The sequence below is a fragment of the Anoplopoma fimbria genome, chromosome 16, assembly GCF_027596085.1.
Source record: "Anoplopoma fimbria isolate UVic2021 breed Golden Eagle Sablefish chromosome 16, Afim_UVic_2022, whole genome shotgun sequence".
NCBI classification, from domain to species: Eukaryota; Metazoa; Chordata; class Actinopteri; order Perciformes; family Anoplopomatidae; genus Anoplopoma; species Anoplopoma fimbria.
The window spans coordinates 689,605-711,791 of record NC_072464.1 but is presented as its reverse complement, the minus strand read 5'-3'; the positions used below and the strand labels follow the sequence as shown (position 1 = coordinate 711,791).

Below are 22,187 nucleotides of genomic sequence, written 5' to 3'. Positions count from 1 at the left end.
GACAATCAACCAGCCACCATCCAATTATGGAGGAGGGTGATGCAGTTGCTTGGCAACCCAAACTGAATGAGCAAACGAAAGAGAGAGAGATAGAGAGAGCCCAGGTTGGACCCAGTGGGTGAAGGGGAGTATAGAGGTAAATGTGTAAATGTGTGTGTGTGTGTGTGTGTGTGTGTGTGTGTGTGTGTGTGTGTGTGTGTGTGTGTGTGTGTGTGTAGGTCTGGGGTTACAGCAGGGTTTTTCCTGAATCCACATGAGGCTGCGGTGGTACCTGCTGAGGGTGGGGGTGGGGGTGGGGCGGGGTTTAGATCTTGGAAAGTCAGACTCAAGCTGGAGTAATTTGTTTTTCATGTTTTAACCTGTGAACTACATATCACATGATTATACCTACCATTTTGCAAACCATGTGTGAAATTTGAATGTTTTTGTCACTAGCCTTTTCTTCAAACTCACAAACCTGTCCAAGTGAACGCAAAACCTGCATCAATGCCATACCATGTAGAAAATTCATGGAAACAACTGGCTGCTTGGAAAAGTAGAAAACTATATGTATGAAAAACTGCATAAAAATGGGAATTATACATGATTTGTAGTTCAGAAAAGGTTGTTTGGTTGCAATAGTTGATGGTGGAATGAAATAAAATGGATGACTGTATAAATCAGTCATGCCTTTCAAAAATGAAATGTCAGAGAATGCTTTGAAATCTCCTCCAATGCTGTGAACTGTCAGAGATTTAAACCGCTGCTCGAAATGTCAACCTTACAGTGTTACAAAAATGTCCCACTACAAAAATCTGTTTATGTGAAGATGGTTTGAATGTGTAGCCAACCGAGGGGTTTGGAGAATCACTCGGATCAATTTCAGACATTTAATCTTTTTCTTAACATGGGCATAAGATAATGTGTTTTTTATGTCCATAAGGTGCTAATTTCGAAATTTTGCATGATTATTGCAGAAAACAACAATTAGCAATGTACCTTCAAACCTATTAGAAATTGGCTTTCACAAAAGAAGGGTAACCATTGTTTTAACATCTCTACGCATAATGTGGACTCAATGCATTGGACCATTAACTCTGTATTGCGTATTGTACCACAATACTATCACACACTTGCTGAGAGGTGAATGTCTTTTTAGTTGTTTTGTGTCTTCCTCTATGTTGTGTGGGTATGTAAGAACTGCCATTCATCTTTTACACAAGCAGACAGCTTGTTGTTGGAGTTGTTGGAAGGTGTATTTCTGCACTGATGGAGCCATAGGCTAACAGTTTCCACCCTGTCTCTCTTGGTGCTTCACTATTCTTATCATGTCTCTGTTTTATTTATTCTGTTTTGTCTCTGATTATTCACACTTCCTCATCTGACAGCAGCTAAGTGTATTTGAGCTGTAGTGTATGCACATCCAAATGTTGTATCAGGTATGATTTGTAATTTTAGAGAAAAAGTGCTTACTGAGTTGATGCCCATTTCATTAAGTACAGTCGAGACAAATGCTCTTACACGCTGCTCATCTATTCTGCTATCTCTGGTGCCAAGTATGTAGTTAAGTATATCGTTTTGGATTGCAGCTTGAATAACAAGGAGAATAGGATTATTAGCCATCCAGTGTTTTTAGAGATAAAGCCAGATCCGAGAGAGTGAAAAAACAAACAACCGGAGAACCATAAAAACCCTGGCTGTGACTCAAAACAGCTCTGACTGGGTACTTTAGAGATTTACTGAATTAATTTGTACATCTATTAACGTTACAACTTTCCCTGATTAAACATTTTCATATAAGAAAATAAGATTTGCATCAAAGCTGCAGCTCAGAGAAATTGTTTTGGATATGAACAGAGGAACATGATTACCGATGTTACTTGGAATCGCTGCACATGTGCAGCAATCTCCTGACAGAGCTCGCCATAATGATGTTTCCAATGGCCTCTGGTGTGCACTATGTGACAGTAAGTGTATTGATGCTGTGCAGGCTTTCTGCAATTGCTCCTCCCTGTAGTCTCTGCTACGCTAATCCCTCCCTACATGTATGTTCAATGATTTATGGTCATAATAACCCAAAAAGAGGATTAAGCTAATTAAACCACAGTGCTGTGCTTGTAGTGAACACATCGGGAGGGAATACGCCGCCCCCACATTTATACCACACACACACACACACACACACACACACACACACACACACACACACACACACACACACTGAAGAAGCTGCAGTGTCTCCAGGGTGTCTTATTTTTCCCTCAGTGAATGATTCTGCCTTTAAAAGCTCATCGTTGGATAGCATGACTCAACTGTAGAATCATCAGAAGATTAGAGAGACTGCAGCTAGCGGCCAGGCTACCGGAAAGCTAGCTGCTCCGTTCTGGATTAGCTATAATAAAGCCCCAGCACCTTGGGTTCCCGAGGCTATGCTAGGTGCTGCCCCAGAATGTAATGCTATACTTAAAGCAAAGCGATGGTCACTGGGATCATACAAGCATGTAACACGCTGGATTAATGATGCCAAGGTTGCCAGTATTAATACAGTAGGGGGTCTGCAGGCTATGTACTGTAATCCTGACGAACACCCAGGAAACTGCTAACACTAGACGATGACAACCAGAGGCCATGAACCACTCCAGATACTGTAAATGACGCTGTGGCTAAGGCTAAAGGCAAATAATGCTAGCTGCGGGTGGTGCATGTCTGCAACAGCCTCATGCTGCAGATAAGTGATGGACCTCAGTTACTCAGGCTATACAAGTTCCAATCCAGAATGCATTGTGACATGAAACCAGATGGAGGGATGTATAAGGATGAACAAACCGGTGGTACACTGGTTCCTGTCACTTTAAAAGTGTTGGACACCAACATGGTACTTAGAGTAAAGTTTAACCTGGCTACATGTTTGCCATAATCCAAAACAATGTCACCAGAAAAGGCACAAATATGTGCTAGAACAAAGAAGTTTGGCGCAAATTTTACAAAATAATCTTTTTTCCTGCTGATCATCGCCACTCTTTATAATGTGATTGACTTTGTGATAACTTTTCAGAGTTGTGAAATCCTTCCTCATAGTATTGTAAAATAATGTAAAAGAAAACGCAGTGTTTCGACTTCTTATTAGCCTTCAAAATGATGCATCTGTTTCTTAACAGTACCTCACCAGTGCCTGAAACAATAATGGCCTCACAAATGCAGCCTTTTAAAGGCTTGAGTTCGGCTTTTTGGCCATGGCTATCTTGTTTCTTGTATTGAAGAAGACTTGAAACTAGTGATTGAGACATTAATCTCATGTTTACAATGTTTACTGAGGTAAGAAGTCAAGTGAGAAGTGGAGTAATTTTTGCATAGATTTCTATACAATCAGCCTTCTTTTTGCAACCAGAGGAGTCCGTAGTCACTCATGAGTCTCCATCAACTCAGAGCTGGTCTCCACATGCACTTTGGAGAGCTCATGGCAAAGAGCCCCTGGACACATCAGCCTGCTGTGTGTTCTCTCTGAGGGTCACTGAGAGTGCAGCTGTAGTTGGAAGCTAAAGACCCATGTCAGACCCAGTTGGACACGGCTGAATTACCAATGTCATTTACCACCAGTCTATCAGGCAATTACTGTGGCAGGGCCTTTTTGCCCTGAGCTGGTATCAAGATGCATGAGGAAATTTATAAAATGTAGAGGATCACCTGAGAAGCAGAAGAAGAAGAGGAGATGTCATAATCTCTCCTAAAAAACCCAAACGTGTCATGTTTTGTGGAGTATATTTTGGATTACGTACATGTGCTGGGTTCAGCCTTTAGCCGTTATACTTTCCCCAAGGGCGGTCGCACGGATATAAGCTGACGCACAATCCTACTCTTTGAGGGTTTCTCCTCACATCAAACAGACATTCTCAAAACTTTCCAGCATCGGCTTGGTACAGACAGAAAATATTGCATATTTAGAAAATGTTGGATGTGCCCAGCTGTCCCGCAGGGAACCTTGTCATTTTGCAGATACTCGCAGATTTGGCAAGCATATATGGGCTTTGCTCAAAGCTCCAGGTTGTTGGATCTACTGCATCTTGTAGTGCTGAAACCACATTGCTGGTCATTGTAGTGTAGTTTTTGACATTTCTTATTGTGTTGGTTTGAACTACAACACATTTAGTTGAAACTGGAACATAGACCAACCTGCTTAAATTCAAGTTTGTATTAACAGTAATATCAGTGCAGATATTGTAGTCATTTCTATAAACAGTCCCCTATTTTATGGTACAGAAGTAAACGGAAAAGTTGTATAACCTCTAATAAGGTCATCATTTTCAAGCTTTGCACTTGGTAAAGTCCCAGCTGATGTTCTGTCAGACCTGTACTGCAGCCAGCTTTGCTTCTTGTTTCAGGGCTATTTGCCTCCAGTCCTGCACCAAGAACGCTACAATGTTCGTCCATAAAACTCCTTGTTTTTAAGTCTGTATGATGTCCTGCTGCATGTCCTAAAACTGGGTGAACTTGCGGAAGTCATTCAAGCAATTTGTGAACACAGCCTAAAAACAGATCAAAACTGAATGTTGCGACCAAATTGCAGATAAATCCTAGAGCCCCGCGGGTCCCCCATGCAAGAAACCCGTAAGGCTCTTGGTTTGGGACAAACATGGTTTTCATAACATTTCAAAATAAGGCGAGAGGAAAAGATCCTCCAAAGTGCTGGACTATAGAGCGGAAATAATTAATATGGACTTCTAATGCTAAAGGTAATTGTAATGAATGTAATGAAGGTCTTACCGGTGTGAGTCCTCTGGTGTGCCTTCAGATGGGAGCTCTTGGTGTAAACCTTCCTGCAGCCATTAAACTGGCACCGGTGGACTCTCTTTTTGTTCTCTGGTACTTCTCCTCCAAGACTTCCTCCTCCTCCCTGCTCGCCGTCACTGAGAGCTCCTCCTCGGCTCGGCGGCGACGGTAACGCCCGCGCTGCCACCAGTTTGGCCGCCCCCAACCCTACCTTCTTCGCCACAAATTTGAGCGTAAGCGTACCGTCCGCCGTCGCGGTCAGTGTTTGTGTAGATTTGATGAGGTGGCGGCCGAGCTCTGGTGACGATGGCGGTGTTAGGGATGTCACAGCAGCGCTGAGCTGTGCGGCACTGACTCCTGCCAGGACTTGGTCCTTTGGTGTGAGGGTTTCAGTCCCTACCTCTGCTGGGGTCTTGCTCTGGTTGGGCACCTGGAGGATTTTGGCCTGGACCTTGGGAAGGGTTACCAGTAGTGGAGGCGGGCTGGGTTGGTCAGGGAGGCTGGGGAGAAGGGGGTCCATCAGCTCCTCATCACTGTCTCCCCCCTGCATGAAGGAAGGCGTTAAGAGACCGTCCAGCTCCTCATCAAAGAGCTCCGAGAGTCGCTTGGGCTCCGTCTGTAGGTATCGCTCCAACTCTAGACATGTCTGCAAGAAACAAAAAGCACATGGACCCAGGGTCAGACATAAATATACTTTACAGTGTTTCTCTCAACTCCAGTCACACCATCCACATATGCAAGATGCTGTGTCACCAGGCTTAACAAAACTCTTAAATACAGTACATGTTAGTTCAAACAGAACATGGAAGTTGCAATTGCATCCATTAATTGGCCATGACACAAGTCAAGTAAATGTTCTTTATATAGCTCGATATCAAATCATGATTTGACCACTGTTAAAGTTTTTGGTATTTGCCGACTTTGCTACTATGTAATGTTGATGTATGCAGCATTCTCTGAACTCAATACATTAAAAATATATTTATGGGAGGATTCGATATCAGTATCGGAAATACCTCCGTTACAACTTCAAATTATGTATCTCCGAGTATGCGTGCCTAATCACCCATCCAATAGCACCTTATCATGTAATTTACCAGCTCATTTATGTTACACAGTAACAACAAAACGTGTCACCCGCTACCCAATCAGTACTGTGCATGTGCAACTCTCAACAGTGAGGAGTAAGAAGCAAGATGGCTCACTCTTTAACTACTTCCATCATCAGCTCCCAAAAAAACGTAACTGCGTCCGAATAGACTGATAGGATGTGCTGGCAGAGAGTGTAACATTAGACAGAGCTAGTAAAATGTCAACAATATGGCAATAGTTTTATTGTAATTGAAATACTCTGTATTAGCCGATACGTAAGTTCAGGTATCAGTATCAGGAAAGAAAAAATTGTATCAGAACATCAGAATTCCTGAGGTACCCTTTAGCGACAGAGGAAGACCATGGTCATGGTGGTTCAACAGCTGTACAATGCATTTGTGAAGATAGTCTTGGCTTGAATATTCAGTGTTTTTGCAGACTGCATTCTGTTCAGAGACCCTGTTTACTCGTCTACTTAAATTAAAATGCCCACTGCCGGCTTTATATTTCTCTGCAGCTGTTGACCATGTCACCTGGCACATGGCAGTCCTGAGAGAGGAGGGATTTAGCCTGTGATTGATTGCTTCTGCCTGGCCGAGCTCTCCGGAGCCCTGAACTGTGGAGGCCTCGCCTGTTTCCCTCCGCTCACTCAAATCAACCAGCCATGGAAGTTATATCGCAAGATAGAGGAAGGTAGGAGAACGGGATAACGGAGGGAAAGCCAAACAAAGGAAACGAGATAAGGAGAGAGAAACAAGGAAATATAAGCAAGTATTTCTATAACTGTGTATTCAACCTTTTTCCCAGAGATAACCGAGACATCTGTGCAACAACTATATAGTTCCACAGCTGTTGGTCTGCTGGGGCTTCAATGCCGTGGTCAAGGGCATCGGGCCACATTACCTCCAGGGGTTCGAGCCAGAAACCTCTTGGTCACTAACCTACTTTCTAAGCTAAAGGCTACACCTCTCCTCTCTGAGCTTCTATGCTTCCTGTAATTCCTGTTCCCTTGTCACTTGAACTATCAGTTACACTTTGGAGTTAGATATGGGACTGTTAAGTCGATCCTCATGCTTTGATCTCTTACATCTGCAACACTGTTTTTTTTTTATTGATTTCTGTCTGCCTTGTTCAGCAAGGAATATAAGACACATGTTATAGCTGATGATAATCTGACGAGATAAAAAATCCAGTTTTCACAGCTGTTCGATATAAAAAGTAAACTAAAAACAAGCCTTATTAAAGGCTTATAAAAGGGTAAAAACAGCGGCTGTGATACTTAAGATTGTTTTACATCACAAACAGATGCAAACCATATGCTGGGACATCAGATTTCAGAGCAGCAGTGCTAGTAATAACACAATGTAACTGTTAAAAAATAAGCATATTAATGTGTTGATCAGATAAAGTTACATTCATGGCTTTAGGTTTCTTTTTGTCAGGAGAAAGAGAGAAGGAAAAGACAGCAGGTCAGTCCGCAGCCCCCTAACTGTCCACTCAGCACTTTCTTGCAAGCTACCTGGCTCGAGCACCATCCTGCAGCATACTGCCTTTACTGTACCTACTTGGAATTGAATTAATTTCCTCTGTGTGGCCAGAGGCCTCTGGCAGATGAGGGTTCTCATCCTGATCCTCTGGCTCTCTCCACGTCTGCCATCTGAGCAAATTACAGCCACTAAAGGAATATTTTTTTTCTTCTCAACAGCAGCTGGTTGAGTTGGTCCATTCAGACCAGCCAGCGCTGGAGCTTTGCTCCGTTCAGACTCAGTGACAAAACAGACAAACCAACACATTTAGTCCGAACATCTGTTGAGTGGCGATAAGCTACACTTCCCTTTTCCTTTTCTTCTTCCCTTTAAAAGAATGTATTTTTCTCCTAAGGATGCTTATTTGCATATGAATATAAATCAGAGATATCTCTTTGGGGAGGTTACACTGCTTCATAAGGAAACTTGAAAAGGAGAAGCTAACATGTACAGAAGCAAAGATGACGCCAAGTAACGATGTCTTTTGCAAAGCTGTGAGGGAAACCATTGGGTTAGCCATTTGTCCAGATTGTTGCTTTGATTTGGTAGCATTGGTATTCCTTTGAGTAACTGCTGTGTGTGTAATAAAGCATGTTAAAGGAGGTCATTATGTCTGTTTAAATTAGATCAGTCATTGCTAATGCATCTGGAAACCAATACTGGAGATTATCAAACAGACATCAGGTTATCTGGAGTGCAACTTAAACAGCCGAGTGCTTTATTTCAAGACAACGTAGCTACAAGGTTTGTATAGTAGACTGATGAGTACACTGGTCATTGATCACTCGTAGTGATATCATAAAGTGTATTTTTACCAATACAATGAAAGTTTGTCCTATCATTCCATCTATGCACCATTATAAATGAACAGTGTTTAATGTTGGTCGGATAAAGATTTAAAGGGGACATATTATTAGAATGTACCGCACCCCCAACGGAGTATCTCCACCCACGACTTAAGAACTACCTTTACAAAGGTGGACTATATTCTTTTCGCAAGCCAATCAGAGCAGATTTGGCTTTCATCCAGAGGGGGGGCTTAAAGAGACAGACACTTAAACAGAGTGTTTAAGACAGAGGGTGAATACAGATATATTCAGACAGAAAGTATGCAAAAATAATGTGTTTTGTGAACATTAAAGCATTTAAACGTGTTTTAGTAGAAACCCAAAATACAAGTATGAAACTGAAAAGGAGCATTTATCCCCTTTAAAGTATTCCCTGCCAAATTAAGGGTTTAAAAAATGTCATGTTCGCAGAAACACTGTCCACCATTGTAAATGAATGTGTGAGGTTTATACAATTGCATGTAACCATACAACAAGTCTAAGTTTCGCCTTTGATAACACACATGTGATTAAATACCTTAGATTCAATATTCACTCACAAGCTTTTCAGGAGCTTTCAACCTTCTCCCACCCAAATACAAACACTGTCATGTGACATAGGTCACGTGATGACACAAGCTAGTTCCACTCACTGTAGAAAGCTATTAGATACAGAAAAAAGCTGGGAAGTGAATTTCGAGTTGAGAATAAGTTATCACTTATATCAACAATACCTTGTCTTGATGCTGTGTTCTACTGTGGTAAATTATATGGCATAAATATGATAACACACCTCCACCTTGTCTGTTATTTGTATCAATGCTTAGTCACATATGTCGACAATTAAGCTGCTAAGTTAACTTTTATCTTTTCATCTGATGGGAATGATGACCAAAACTACACTAATATAACTAAGATACTATCAGGATGTAAAGGTCATCAAGAGGAGTACTTTGATGTTAAAGTATGCAGTATTTGCCCTGAGTAAAAGGTTTCTGGTTCATTAATGATACTGTAGATTACGCTTTTATCCTGAAGGATTCGGGCTGGTGCTGCTTGTAGGACACAAGCAAAAAAAATTTATGGAGATAAAAAAAGTTTAGTTTTGAAATCTTTTTTTTCTCTTATATAAAATATTTCTCTCCTTATCCTTTCAAGGGCTCCTTAGAATTATACTGTGCTACTGCGCTGTATGTGTTACATTATTGATCATCAGGCACAACTACAGCACCATGAATATCAGTAAAAACAGCTGCTATTAGTGATACCTGGCGGCACACTGACTGTACCATTGTTTTCACTTGGACTAGAAATCAAAACATAGAAAGGTCCGTGAGTCTCCTGGCGGGGGCTGGACTGATGCTGAGGATTGTGGGAGGTGGGCGGGGAGGACAGAGGGTAGAGGGAGCCCGAGGCTGTGGAAGAGGAGCAAGCGGCAATCAAACCCACGGCTGGCAGTGAATGCACCGCCTCTGACATCACACGTATGACCTTCTCCTTCGTCTGTTTTCTCCTACACACCATGAATATCAGGTAACAATGACATGTATGGCCTGCAGCGTGTATGTGTGTGTGTTGTGTGTGTCAGCTGGCTAACAACTCGGACTGATAGCATGTGTAGGGCTCACCTCCTGTCCCCTGCTCAGTCCCACAACATATGGGGAAAGGTCACATCGAAACACACACACACACACACACACACACACACACACACACACACACACACACACACACACACACACACACACACACACACACACACACACACGCAAAAGGCAGCCAGTAACTCTCATTCCCATAAATAAAAAAATAAATACAAAATTCAACACTCTGATGGACACAAAGCTCTCCTGGTTGAATCATCAGTCCAAATAATGAGAGAAATCTGCTTCATCGACAAAAAGTCAAAGGTACGAGACAATGAACACAACAGTTTGAGGACAGAAATCAACTAGAGACCCGCTGCAGTGAGAATCATCCAATCAGAGAGCTTCAAATTCTTTGGCTGGCAGTTAATGGTGGGCTGAAGTAAGAGGTTGAGCTCTGTAGAACAAAGAATAAATAAATAACTAATGCTGCACTCACGTCATCTTTGGCAGAATGGGAAAACCTCAGATTATGAGTTGTGAGCGATTATGCTTTATATCAAAATAGTTACCTTGGCCCTGCAGTCATAAAAGATAAATAACAAGCAAACCCAAAAAGACGTACTGTATAGCTCCTTTTTTAATTAGCTGAATCAACTGTATTGGTATGAATACTGGGTTTCATCTGGATGCAACCATCAGCATTGGTGGCTTTGCAGACATTTGGCCACCAGTTTGTTGACACTTCTGTAGCTGTTTTCAACACTTTTTCGAACACTTAAATTCACAATTTCCCCCCCTGCTTATAATTAAAACTCAGGCTGATGTGAACATTTTCTCCCACTTGGCGTTTCTTAATTACAGTCTGTATGATTTGATGTGAGCGTGGCATTAGGTGGAGAGTTTTGCTCCTGATTGCAATGATGAAAGGTTGAGAATATGTTAAAGACACGTGTGAAACACATGCGGGACCAGCTGTTAAGTAAAACTCAACGGGCAGTAGTTTCTATTGTTTGTACTGTGTAAGAAACAACCCGTTCACACTCCCAATGTGGCACCCGGGCTTGCACAGACTCCAATGTAAACCCACCCATGTCATCAAAGCAAATGATGTGCTATGAAAGGCAAGAAATTCCACACAAACTATCCTCATTCAACGGATCGCATGATATCTTACGAAAAGGAACTCCTGCAAGACGTGTCTATTTCCACTTGTGACATAAAGCATACGGTGTTTTCAAAATAAACTTACGTTGTCACAGGAACATTCTCAGTTAGGTTTAGACAACAAAACTACGTAGATAGGTTTCGGATTAGCTCTTTGTTTGGGTTAAAATAACTATGGAAGTGCCCTTACGGATGTATGCAAGTTTAATGACTGAATTCACGTTGACTTCTTGTTTCACATGGAACAGAGGTCTCCTGGCTGAGAGATCGCCGATTCCACCTCCACTCTCACCTTTTTTAAGTGTGCTTTATGGTAAATGGTCAATGACCTTGTACTTTTCTAGTGCTTTTCTAGTCTTCAGACCACTCAAAGCGCTTCTACACTGCATGTCATTCATACCCTGAGGGAAGGGGCTACCCAGCAAGGTCCCACCTGCCCATCACCGCAGGAACGGCCTACAGGTGCAATTTAGGGTGTGTGTCTTGCTCAAGGACACATCGACGTGGACTAGGACCTCTGATTCTTCGCCACGTAATACAAAAATATTATATTTCCTTGTTCATGATTACGTGGATTAGATACTTAATAATTTTTTGGGATATCTACGGGTTATCTACTGGGTTAGGGTCTGAGGGAAGGTGGATGGGTCAAACAAACACAGGACCTTCGGCCAGTGGACCGCTGTTCGTGCTCGGTGCAAAGCTAAAAGTTAGCATTGACATTTAGTCATGTGAGTTGTTAGTGAAGGGACATGTGAGTCTTAAGTCAGTCAAGTCAACACCAACCACCGTCTCTTCCTAAACCTAGCTAAGAGGTTTTGATGCCAAAACCTTACCTCCTATGAAACTATGCATGAAACGCACATGTAAACACACCACCACTGGCACTTCAAAAACTGAAACTAGAAGGGTACTTAGAGCATCAAAGTTTGATTCTAAGAAGCACTGACCAAGCTGCTTTATTTGATGCATTGCTGTTATTTTTTTTAGAATCCAGTCATCAATAAAGCCCAATAATCTGTGTTCATTCATGCCGGCTCACATGTTCAGAGAAAACGGGGTTCTGCAGCTGCAGTTAATGCACTCATTTCACAGAATTATTTCCACAGTGTTCATTTCACAGTTTTCAATGTCACCCAATTTAAATAGGTAACTATATTGAGGCCAATGACAAACAAGGTCAAATGCAAAAGCAGTGTCACTGCTGAACAGAAAGCCAGCTGGTGTTGACCACAGTATATTACACTGTATTTGAAAGATTTAAATATCCATATAGTGATTCTAAAAGTTGTTGACTTGTAATAGCTGCTGTTTTTTTTTTTTATTGTGATCAGTTCCTTGATATATTTCACGTAGCCAGCTACGCTTTCATACAAGCAGCTCAAGATAAAAAAAGATGGCTCCATCTCGTCCTCCTGCATCCTCTCAATGAACGTTTCTTTCCCTCTATATTTTGAGTGTTTGATTTAATATCTCTTCTAAAATAGCTACCGGTGACGTGCAGGCCCTGCCTGTGTGCTTGTGTGTGTGTGTGTGTGTGTGTGTGTGTGTGTGTGTGTGTGTGTGTGTGTGTGTGTGTGTGTGTGTGTGTGTGTGTGTGTTCCCAGCATGCTGAGGTCCATTAATAATGAATGCAGAGCAGAGGGTTCTGGATGGAAGCGCTAAGAGCTTTTGACAGACAAAAGATCATCGAGGACGGACGCTCAGCAAACAGACTGAAGTGGGTTGAGCAGGAGATGCTCCGTCTGTGTTTGCATGCACGCAGTTGTGCTATTACCAACATTACCATCGGGACAAGGGGGGAATTAAGCCATTTACGTGATTCTGTAAAGTGACACTTCTTGTAATGGTCTGCTTCACATTTGGTTATTGCCACATAAATGGCAGAGTGACCAACATGAGAGACATCCACAGCTTTCTTTCTGCAAGATTTTAGATTCTGCAAAGCTCATGAAGAACGAATTGAGCCAATTTAAATGCATCCAATACCAGCCGGTGAATGTTTAGATAATAACATATTAACTATTATAAGTAGGTTCAGTGAAATGAAGCATGCTTTGGCAACTTCTTGCCTCTGCAAGCAATATTTTTCTTAGTTTGACCAAAAAACTTGGTTTGCAGCTTTGGACAAATCAGAAATTTTCAATTATAATTTCCCATTATAAAAACAGAATTCAAGACATAGAAACAAAGACCAGCTTTGCCACACTAAGAACCAATAGGGAGACACATCTAATGTTGGTGATGAGTAGAGACCGGTCACTGAATGAGTGCATGTACTAATTCCAGTAAAATCACAATTTAGAAAACAAAATATTACACCCAAAAATGATCACCAACACACACACAGTTCAGCACACATGTCTCATTAAAACCCTTTACACATCCACACAAAAGTGAAGTGATTTACACCATTACAAGCTTTCCTACCATGCTGTCAGACACTTGACAATAACTCTTTGCTCATGCTTATTCATGAGTTTCCATACCGCCATGGGTTTCTCGTCCTGCTCTTAAGATTAAGATGTCTGTGCGACTTCAGACAGACAGATGAAGAGGCAGCAGCTCAGCCAGTAGGGGATACATGGTGGGAATCATGTGATATGTCAGGTGCATGCTTACAGTAAAAAAAAAAAAAAAAAAAAATGCCTATAAGAAACAAGATGGGATTTTGTTCTCGTCCACATAAATCCAACAGTAATAATCTCAAACTACCATAAGCAGAGTTGGTGTCTCATCAGTAACATTGGTGTGTAAATAAAGGAGTGATAGACAGAACACTGATCGCAAGCATGTCGGAGAACCATGGTGGCCTTCATGTATCGCAAAAACATTTAAGTCCCTGCCTGGAACCAGTGTTTGGTTTGTCCGTTCTGGGCTACCATAGAAACATGGAGGTGCAACATGGTGGACTCAACGACCTGCTCAATTATTAGTTTCAGATGATTATAAACTAATGAAAACATAGTTAATAATATGATATTCCATTTCTTCAAATAGATCCCCTAAAATGCTACACACTGGCCCTTTAAATGTATTTGACACACACATCTGAATCCTGGATCTTAAACAGTGGTGAACATAAATGCATATAGTAAAATAATCTTTTGGACTCACAGAACAATCGATTGGCTGATGTTTAGAGTCAGTTAGAGATTTTTGTAACTCTGTAGTTCCAGAAAATGATCACCAACTGTTAAAAGTATATGTAATTTGTAGATAATTGCTTAAAAGTGGCAAACAGAGTGTTATGTGGCTTTAAATGAAGATGGCTGTGTTCTAACAGTGACATTCTTGTAACTACACGTTGCTGCAGTGAAATCACACAAATGAAGAACACAGCACTTCAGTGTAGGACTGATTGATGTAAACCCCCTCACTGACTCCAACACAGAACTGATGTTCCAGTCTGAATAGTCAGTTTCCCCTCACGCTGCTGCAGACAGCACTCCTTGTAAGGATCTCATCTCATTGACTCCAATCCTTTTAGTTTGTTCCTGTCTCTCTTTATCTGTGTGTGCATTAGAGAGTGTTTATTTTTCCCTCAACATGATACAGATTTTGGCTTCAAATTATTTTTTTTCTCTTCGCCTGCTCGTACAAATAGGTCCTAATTAAAGTGCTTGGGCTTCCATAAACTGCTCTTTGAAGCTCTACCTCTTGATGGATCTCGCTCTCTCCGCGCAGCAGGCTCTGATGGCTAATTAGCCACTCAAAGGAGAAGGCAAAAAAGAGGCTCTTTATTCAGCTAATTTGCTGATGTGGCTGTGTACACGGCGGATGTGTGTCTGTGTGTGTTTGTAAGAGTGAGAAGAGTGTAATGACTTTTATCTGATGTGCGTGAATATGCAACGGCTCGTGCGCTCGATATCAAACCGGTGCCATTGGCGGCGAGCTGCCTCCTTTATGTCTGAGCGAGCATCAGCGCTGCGGAGTGGATGTATGTTTGGTGCTTTGTTACAGACTGAAGTGCAGTTTGTGTGAAGCCGCCTGTGAGGACGGATGCTGTTTGAGTTACTGGAGCAGCGTCTGGGCCGAGTCCCACTGACTTACAACTGCACGGCCTGCAATCTGATCAAAATAACTCAAAACAGGAGTCATTAACTCTCCTTTAAAGTACATTAAGATGTATTGTCACAATGTCCTCCTTATCTATGTCTTCAATCATGTTTAGCTCACATTCAACGTATCAATTCTCTAAATTATACACATTTAAAGGTCACAATGTTTCTAATGTTTTAAAAGCCTCATGTTTTTACAGCCAGATAATTACATGATGAATAAGAATTAAGAGGAATTTTGAAATGGTAGAAGCAGTGACCTTTCTCTTGACTTCTGTTTTAATGAGGCAGAAGAGTGAATGCATGAATCTTTGAAGTACGACGGTGTATTAGGGCCCTTGTAGGTAAAGAAAATGTATAATTACAGAGCCAGAGGAGGGGGCTAATGTTCAGAGAAAAGACTCTTGAAAAAAAAAAAATAAGTAAAGTAAATTTACTAAACAAATAAATCAGAAAGATAGTGCAGTTCAAAACTAAAGTAAGTCCGGCTATCTGAATTTCGCTCGTCCTTAAGTAGTGTTGTTATGATAAGGTTGGTCTCTGAGCAACACAAAGGTCTTGACAGATACATAAACACGTTTTCTTTAATGTGACAGGAATGTAGAAACAAACAACTTCTATCTTTGACTACACACATCCGTCTGTCTTTTATTTCATGACAGCCAACATTTAAAATATGATATTCTGCTCTCGGCTGCTCACATTACCCCACTGTTTAACGGTGGCATCTGTGGTGGGATTAGGTTGAACCAACCTTGCAAATAGAAGCGATTTAGTTCCCTTACAAAAACAAAAACAAAACAAAATATTACTTTTCTGAAAAAAATGTTTCTAATAAATTTTAATTTTAGAGAATATTTAATATTTTTCTTGTAAATTTGATAAACTATAAAATACTTTAATCTTGGAAATGTTACTTCCCTATGCCATAATAATTATTTCTTACTAACAATTGCCTTAATATGAAGTCGTAGTGTCATTGTGTGGGGATGAATCAACAGTCATGGGAAACAAGCAAAACCATGTTTCTATACTTTTGGCAAATGTTGATTTGCTTTTGTGAACATGTCATTTCAAAACCATTTGTATCAATCTGCTACTGTATCAATATCCTCCTTTCTTCTGGATTCAGACTCTTCACCAGCAGGGATTTGATCCCATTCAGCCACAAGATCATTGGTGAGGTGTTGGCTGATGAGGTTGTAGTTGTGTTCCAGTTCATCCCAAAAGCTGTTGGATGGTGTTCAGATTAGGGCTCTGAGCAGACCAGTTCTGTCACACCAAACTGGGAAAAAAACATTTCTCAAAGGGCCTGGCTTTAAAACTGGAGACAGACTTCCCTAAACACAGCATGGTCTGATATATCATTGTATACAAATGTACTACAGTATATGGACAGGAATGTCCAAATGCATTTGGTCATAAAGTCTAGCACAGCCGCATGCAGTATATAAACTATCCTCTCATGCAGCCGCAGTTTGCTTATGGACAGCTGCCATCTTGGAGACAGCAGCTTCCTCATGCCTACACTGCCCTGAGCCAGCTGCAGTAACAGGCCAAGGTCTTTCTGCTAGATGGTGACCATCTCTACCCTGCCACCAATACCAGTGAAACCAGTGTTCTGATGTGGTTCTGATGGTTGTTTTACTGAATGAAATCGTATTACCAATTACAAAATGTATACAGCAGCTAAAGACACGAGTGTTCCTTAAGAAGCTCCTTTACAAGACTTAACCAATCTTTAATCATCTTCATTTTAAGAGTCGACAATCCATTGCTATTCTTTGCTTTATTCTATTGTTTGTGTCTATCTTTCTCTTTTATGTACATGTTTTCTACAATGCAATCGCAGACAACACTGACATTGCAAACTAAACTTGAAGACACAGGGCCAATATTCTTTTTTCCCCCTAGTTGTAAAGGTACAAATCACTAATAAACAACTAAACTGCTGTTTGGTTTCCTTCGATGGAGTGAAAAATGGCTTTGCAGACAAACTAGAGCAGCTCATTAATAGCTTCGTTCTCTGTTTGAAGGTGTGTGACTCGATAATACCAGCTGCTGATCAGCTCCTGAGGCAGAATTTCCAGGAAACGTAATGGCGTCATGTTAAGGGGACTGCAGACTCTGAGCTCAACTCACCCAAACTGCAGGCTAACAGCTCAGACTCTTTCAGTTCAGCTTTAATGCATCAGTGTTTTATCTGTAATAGGATTGTACAGTGATTCTGACTGCAACGACAAAGTCCATTTCGCTGTACTTAGAAGGAAACATGCAAGTGATAAAACCTGGATGAGCTTAAACTGAATCCTGACCTCAAATTGAACTTGCGAGATTGTATTTCTGACATGGCAAGGGAAGTTCACAGTCTGTTCGACATTCACATTTCTTCTTTGCAGTAAAAACAGGTAGACATTGTTCGGTTCTCAAAATCAATGAAAGATTGTTTTATGTGCGTTTCAATTACATGCAATGAAAAAGGAAAGGAAAAATAAAACATAACTTATAAAAGGTGCACTCAGTAGAGTGGAGATCTCTGTCAGGTGTGTCTGCAATGACCACTTGTATTGTCTGATTGAATGAATACAACCCAGAATTGGCTAACCCCCCATCTAGACATTAATCGTCTGTAAGGCATCGTAAAACATAATTAATTCAAACTCAAAAACAAGAGGTGATGTACACAGGCAATTGGCTCCAAGTCGTAGTGTAAGACACGTTATACCATCTTGCCAAAAACAAGATGAAACAAACCAAGCTGTCTGCCTGCATAGGAGGAGTAGTACTTGTAGTTCAGTCAGCTGTTAGCGGTGAGCTAAGCACTCCGTCCACAACAATAAAAGTGAGCAGCAGAGCAGCAGCTGAGAGGTACGCAGCAGTGCGTGTACTGCTGGTTCCGTTATAGCTCCTCACAGCCATTTCTTCTAATGAACCCAAACATTCAAAACCCACACAACTTTTACCAAACGTCTGCCGGATATCAACAATAAGTCCAAAAATATGGGCCCAGGTTTGTCTCACCATGCACACACACTAACAGACAAAACGTCACAATGAATCAGTTTTGTGTGACACTCGCAGCAGGGATAAAGACGCAGGCACAACACCACACTGCCGGAGTGACAGAGCCGACACTCCGTGTTTGTGTGAACACCTGTGTGTGCTATCGGTGTGCTCAGTCCTGTGGGGCCTGAATGAAAAGCAGGCGGAGGCTTCAATAAAAGAGGTTAATGGAGACGTGACCAGATGGAACAAACGGCGATATCACTGGCATCTCTCAGACTTTTGCTCGGAGAGAAGATTAGTCTGGAAAATACTGGAAGTGGCTCAGTCTGGGGCTGCAAAAAACGTATTCTTTCATCAATAGTTGTATCTATCAATGATTTTTAGCAATTTTTGAAGAAGTAGGCACTGAATATCTTATTTTTAGATCAGATATTTCCTGATTTGAACCATCATTTTTGCAAATGAAGACTTTAGAGATTTATATTTAGGAGATTTCTTGGTTAGCTGCTTGTGTTTGAGGTTAAACATTTGAACTAATAGACATCACCATTAAACTTCCCCAGTTCATTACTTACATTAAAACACTAGATTTTATGTTTAGATATCCTCATGAGGTATTATCTTATGGTAACTTTCGGTGCATTTGGAAGAAATCTATAGACACAAATAGACCAAGTAGTAAAATTAACAGATAAATATGTATTTTGGATGTTGTCTTTCCACTAGTCTAAAAGAAGACGTGTTATGGAAGCTAAATAGCCCAAAAATTCTGAAATGAAAAACATTTTTTTTAGAACTTCTACTGTAATTTGTATCAACACTGGTATGCAAACACTAGTATTTTCAAATAACACCAACCCCTAAGTAATTTACTTGAATAAATTAAACTAAGAAAAGCAGTAAATCTTTATTATAAGGAATAAGTGTTTAATGTTTTTTGAGGCTCTTTTTCTTCGACAAGAAGGATACTTGAGGTAATCTAGAAATATTTTGATATGAATGATGAGCATTCATTTCTGATGACATGCACAACAATTGTTGAGAGGTAAAGCAGAATACAGGCATTATGCACATGCTAATTTAACTAGCGACTTTAGTAAGTAGTAAATAAAAAGCAAGTAGCCAATTAAAAAGCAGTGTGCTCAAGAGACAAAGAAAGACAATTAGCCAATGAGAGTGAGAGTACAGGAGTGAGTGAGTGCATGAAGAGAAGCGGCTCTGAGCTTTTATTGCTCACGTGCACAGTCACACACACACACACACACACACACACACACACACACACACACACACACACACACACACACACACACACACACACACACACACACACAGCATCACCTCCGACCTCCAGCCTCAGCCAATGAAATTTTAATCAACAGTCTCTGATGGAGGAGAGCACTCAGACTCTCCTGCTGTGTAACTGCTCTCTATCCATCCTCTCTCTATTCTCTCCATCTTTTCATGCCTTTGAGCAGCCTCTTCCTTCCCTCCTCCTCCTCATCCTCCTCCTCCTCCTCCTCCTCCCTCCCTCCCTCACTTCTATAAACACCTCCTCCCTCCTCTCCTTTCTCTTCATTGCACACATTTCACTTCCTCCTTCCTCATTCACAAACCAAAAGGTCACCTGCTCCTCTTTCTCCTTCTCATTCACTTTTGTGTCTCTCACGTCCTTGCCTCTCACTTCACCTCTTTTCCTCTTCACTTCATCTCCTCTCATCTCCTCCTAAGCAGCGAAGCATCTCATCTGCGTGGTAAACTATAGAAACCATTTTACTGCCCAACAGCAAATCATTATTTCCTCAACTAATCTTGAAGATAAACATTCAAATCCAGCTGATAATTGTTAGAATTGACCCTGATTTGCAGTAATTACTTTTGTGTTACTGCTTTCATTTACACACTCATGGCTGCACACAGAATGACAAACCACAGTCAAATAAAAGAACAAGTCTCTTACTTGATTTAAAAAATGGAACCCAACTTGAGGGATTACAGTGGAGCATCTCAGTCAGTTTACAGTGTTTGCATTAGGGGGAACCAGAGGGTGGTTCTTCTTTGATGAAGCTGTGGGTCGGGACGATATTATCAGCTGTCACTGCTGTATAAAAACTGTGCTAAGCGGCTGCCGAGAGCTAACCACTGGAGCACGCTCAGTGGGAATCACATGCACGCACGGAAGCACCGAATCTTTGAAATAAGACGTTCTTATCAAAACCACCAAATGTTGAAGCTGGAGCTCAGTATTTGTACATTTGTGGAAACGTGAGACGAGTGATTTAAAACATTCTGGAAAAGCTTCAGAAAATGTGTCTGTGGACTGAAGTTGATGTGTCTTTTTTTCTTTGTCCTAAAAAAACCTAAATGTTACAACAGAGACATTTACCAGAAGACAATCACTCATCCTCTCACTCTCTTTCTCTTTCAATCACACACACACACACACACACACACACACACACACACACACACACACACACACACACACACACACACACACACACACACACACACACACACACACACACACAAACACACCATCTTTAACGGTTATTAAATACAAGGACATAAAATTAATTAACAGCTTAATCACTCACATGCATGAATACACATACACACACACACACACACACACATTCAAACTCACACAGAGCTCTAAAAGGACAAGGCAGGTACGGCATTTTAATTTGAGGAATAATTTAATACTGCTTAACCAGGCTTATGGCCATTCTCTCTCTCTCTCTCTTTTTCTATCTCCCTCTCTCTGTGTGTGCGTGTGTGTGTGTGTGTCCTTGCCATTTCATTAATTGGCCGAGATGGAGGGATTGAAATCTGTGGCAGAATCATCTGTTCCTCTGTCTGTTGTGTATTCTGTTAATAAAGCTACTCTCTCTCTCTCCCTCTCTCTCTGTCTGTGTCTGCAGGTCATTTGTTATGTCGGACGGCCTGTCCTCCACCATGAGGCATTTGTCCAGTCTGGAAAAAATGATGGGCTTGCTGTCCACACATCACATCCAGACAGTGCACACTCACAAACACACACACGTCTGACCTTAAATTCAGCTTGGACATCAGTGGGTTTTTATATAAACGTTTTAGATTCCTGTAGTTTTCACTTAAGAACTGACAGCGCAGTGCATCAAACAATATATGTTCTTTTTTACAATATCAAAAGCATTTTTTGCAATCATCTAATAACAAATAGTAGTAGATGATTTTTCTTAAAGAAATATTCACTGCAATGAAATATGTCCATTTACCATGCTCTTCTGTTTGACTAGTTTAATGTGATATAATTAATCCTCTCCTACGTTGTTGTTTATGATCTATTGTTTTTGCTGTGTCTCGTTTCAGTATTCTGCTGCAATGACTTTATTTCCCCACAGGGATCATTAAATCTCAGTCTCATCTAATTTGAAAATAAAGCGTGTGAATAAATCTCGTCAGTGTTTTTTCTTCTCATGTAAATACACTCTCTATCAGCCAAAGTGCATCTGGGATACTTGAAGCAACGAGTGCTTTTCACTCCGAGGGCTTTTGTACACTTTAATTTACACCACCAGTTTGAGAGCCACAAAGTAAAACTGAACGTTAAACGCTTGACTTTAGGAGAACCATTGACTCTGAAACTTAAATGTGAGTAAATGTGAGAGGTAAAGAGACACTTCTGCCAAGTGGTTTGGTAAAAGCTTTTTACAGTTCCTGATCAAGGACAAAGAAGGACAAGAACATAAACTACTTGATGATGACGTTCAACTCGGATGAAACGCATCTCATGGAACTGCCTTGTAATTCACAAACTCATTCAATTCATTCACATTTTACAGGCTGTGGATTCTCCACAAGGGGAATCTGTTCTGTCAGACCAGGTCCACATATGCCAACTTGCACCACATATTAGAAGGTGAATGAGTTAAACAAACACAGGACTTTCAAACAGGAGGCCGGTGTTTGTGTCCCAAAGTGTTGCTGTAATTTCCTCAGTTTACAAACTTATTTTAAGCTCAACCATGATGTGTTTTTCGGGGCCTAACTAAGTGGTTTTGTTGCCTAAACCTAGCATTAAACTTGTTTCCATGGTTCCCTTATATTGTAACGTGCCACCACCACATAATGCGCTGTTAAGAGGTCATGGCTATTTCACGTATTTCTGTGAAATCCCATTGGTTTTTCCTT

The 22,187-nt window shown here is 41.0% G+C and overlaps 1 protein-coding gene across 2 annotated transcripts in view; it reads right to left on the bottom strand.

Moving 5' to 3' along the window:
- Window positions 1–22,187, bottom strand: part of klf7b (Kruppel-like factor 7b) — a 62,483-nt gene that overhangs the window by 11,760 nt on the left and 28,536 nt on the right. For both annotated transcript variants that reach the window (XM_054615600.1, XM_054615599.1), the window contains one exon: window positions 4,741–5,392. In XM_054615600.1, coding sequence (XP_054471575.1) covers window positions 4,741–5,392 — 652 coding nt within the window. The remainder of the gene's footprint in view (window positions 1–4,740; window positions 5,393–22,187) is intronic.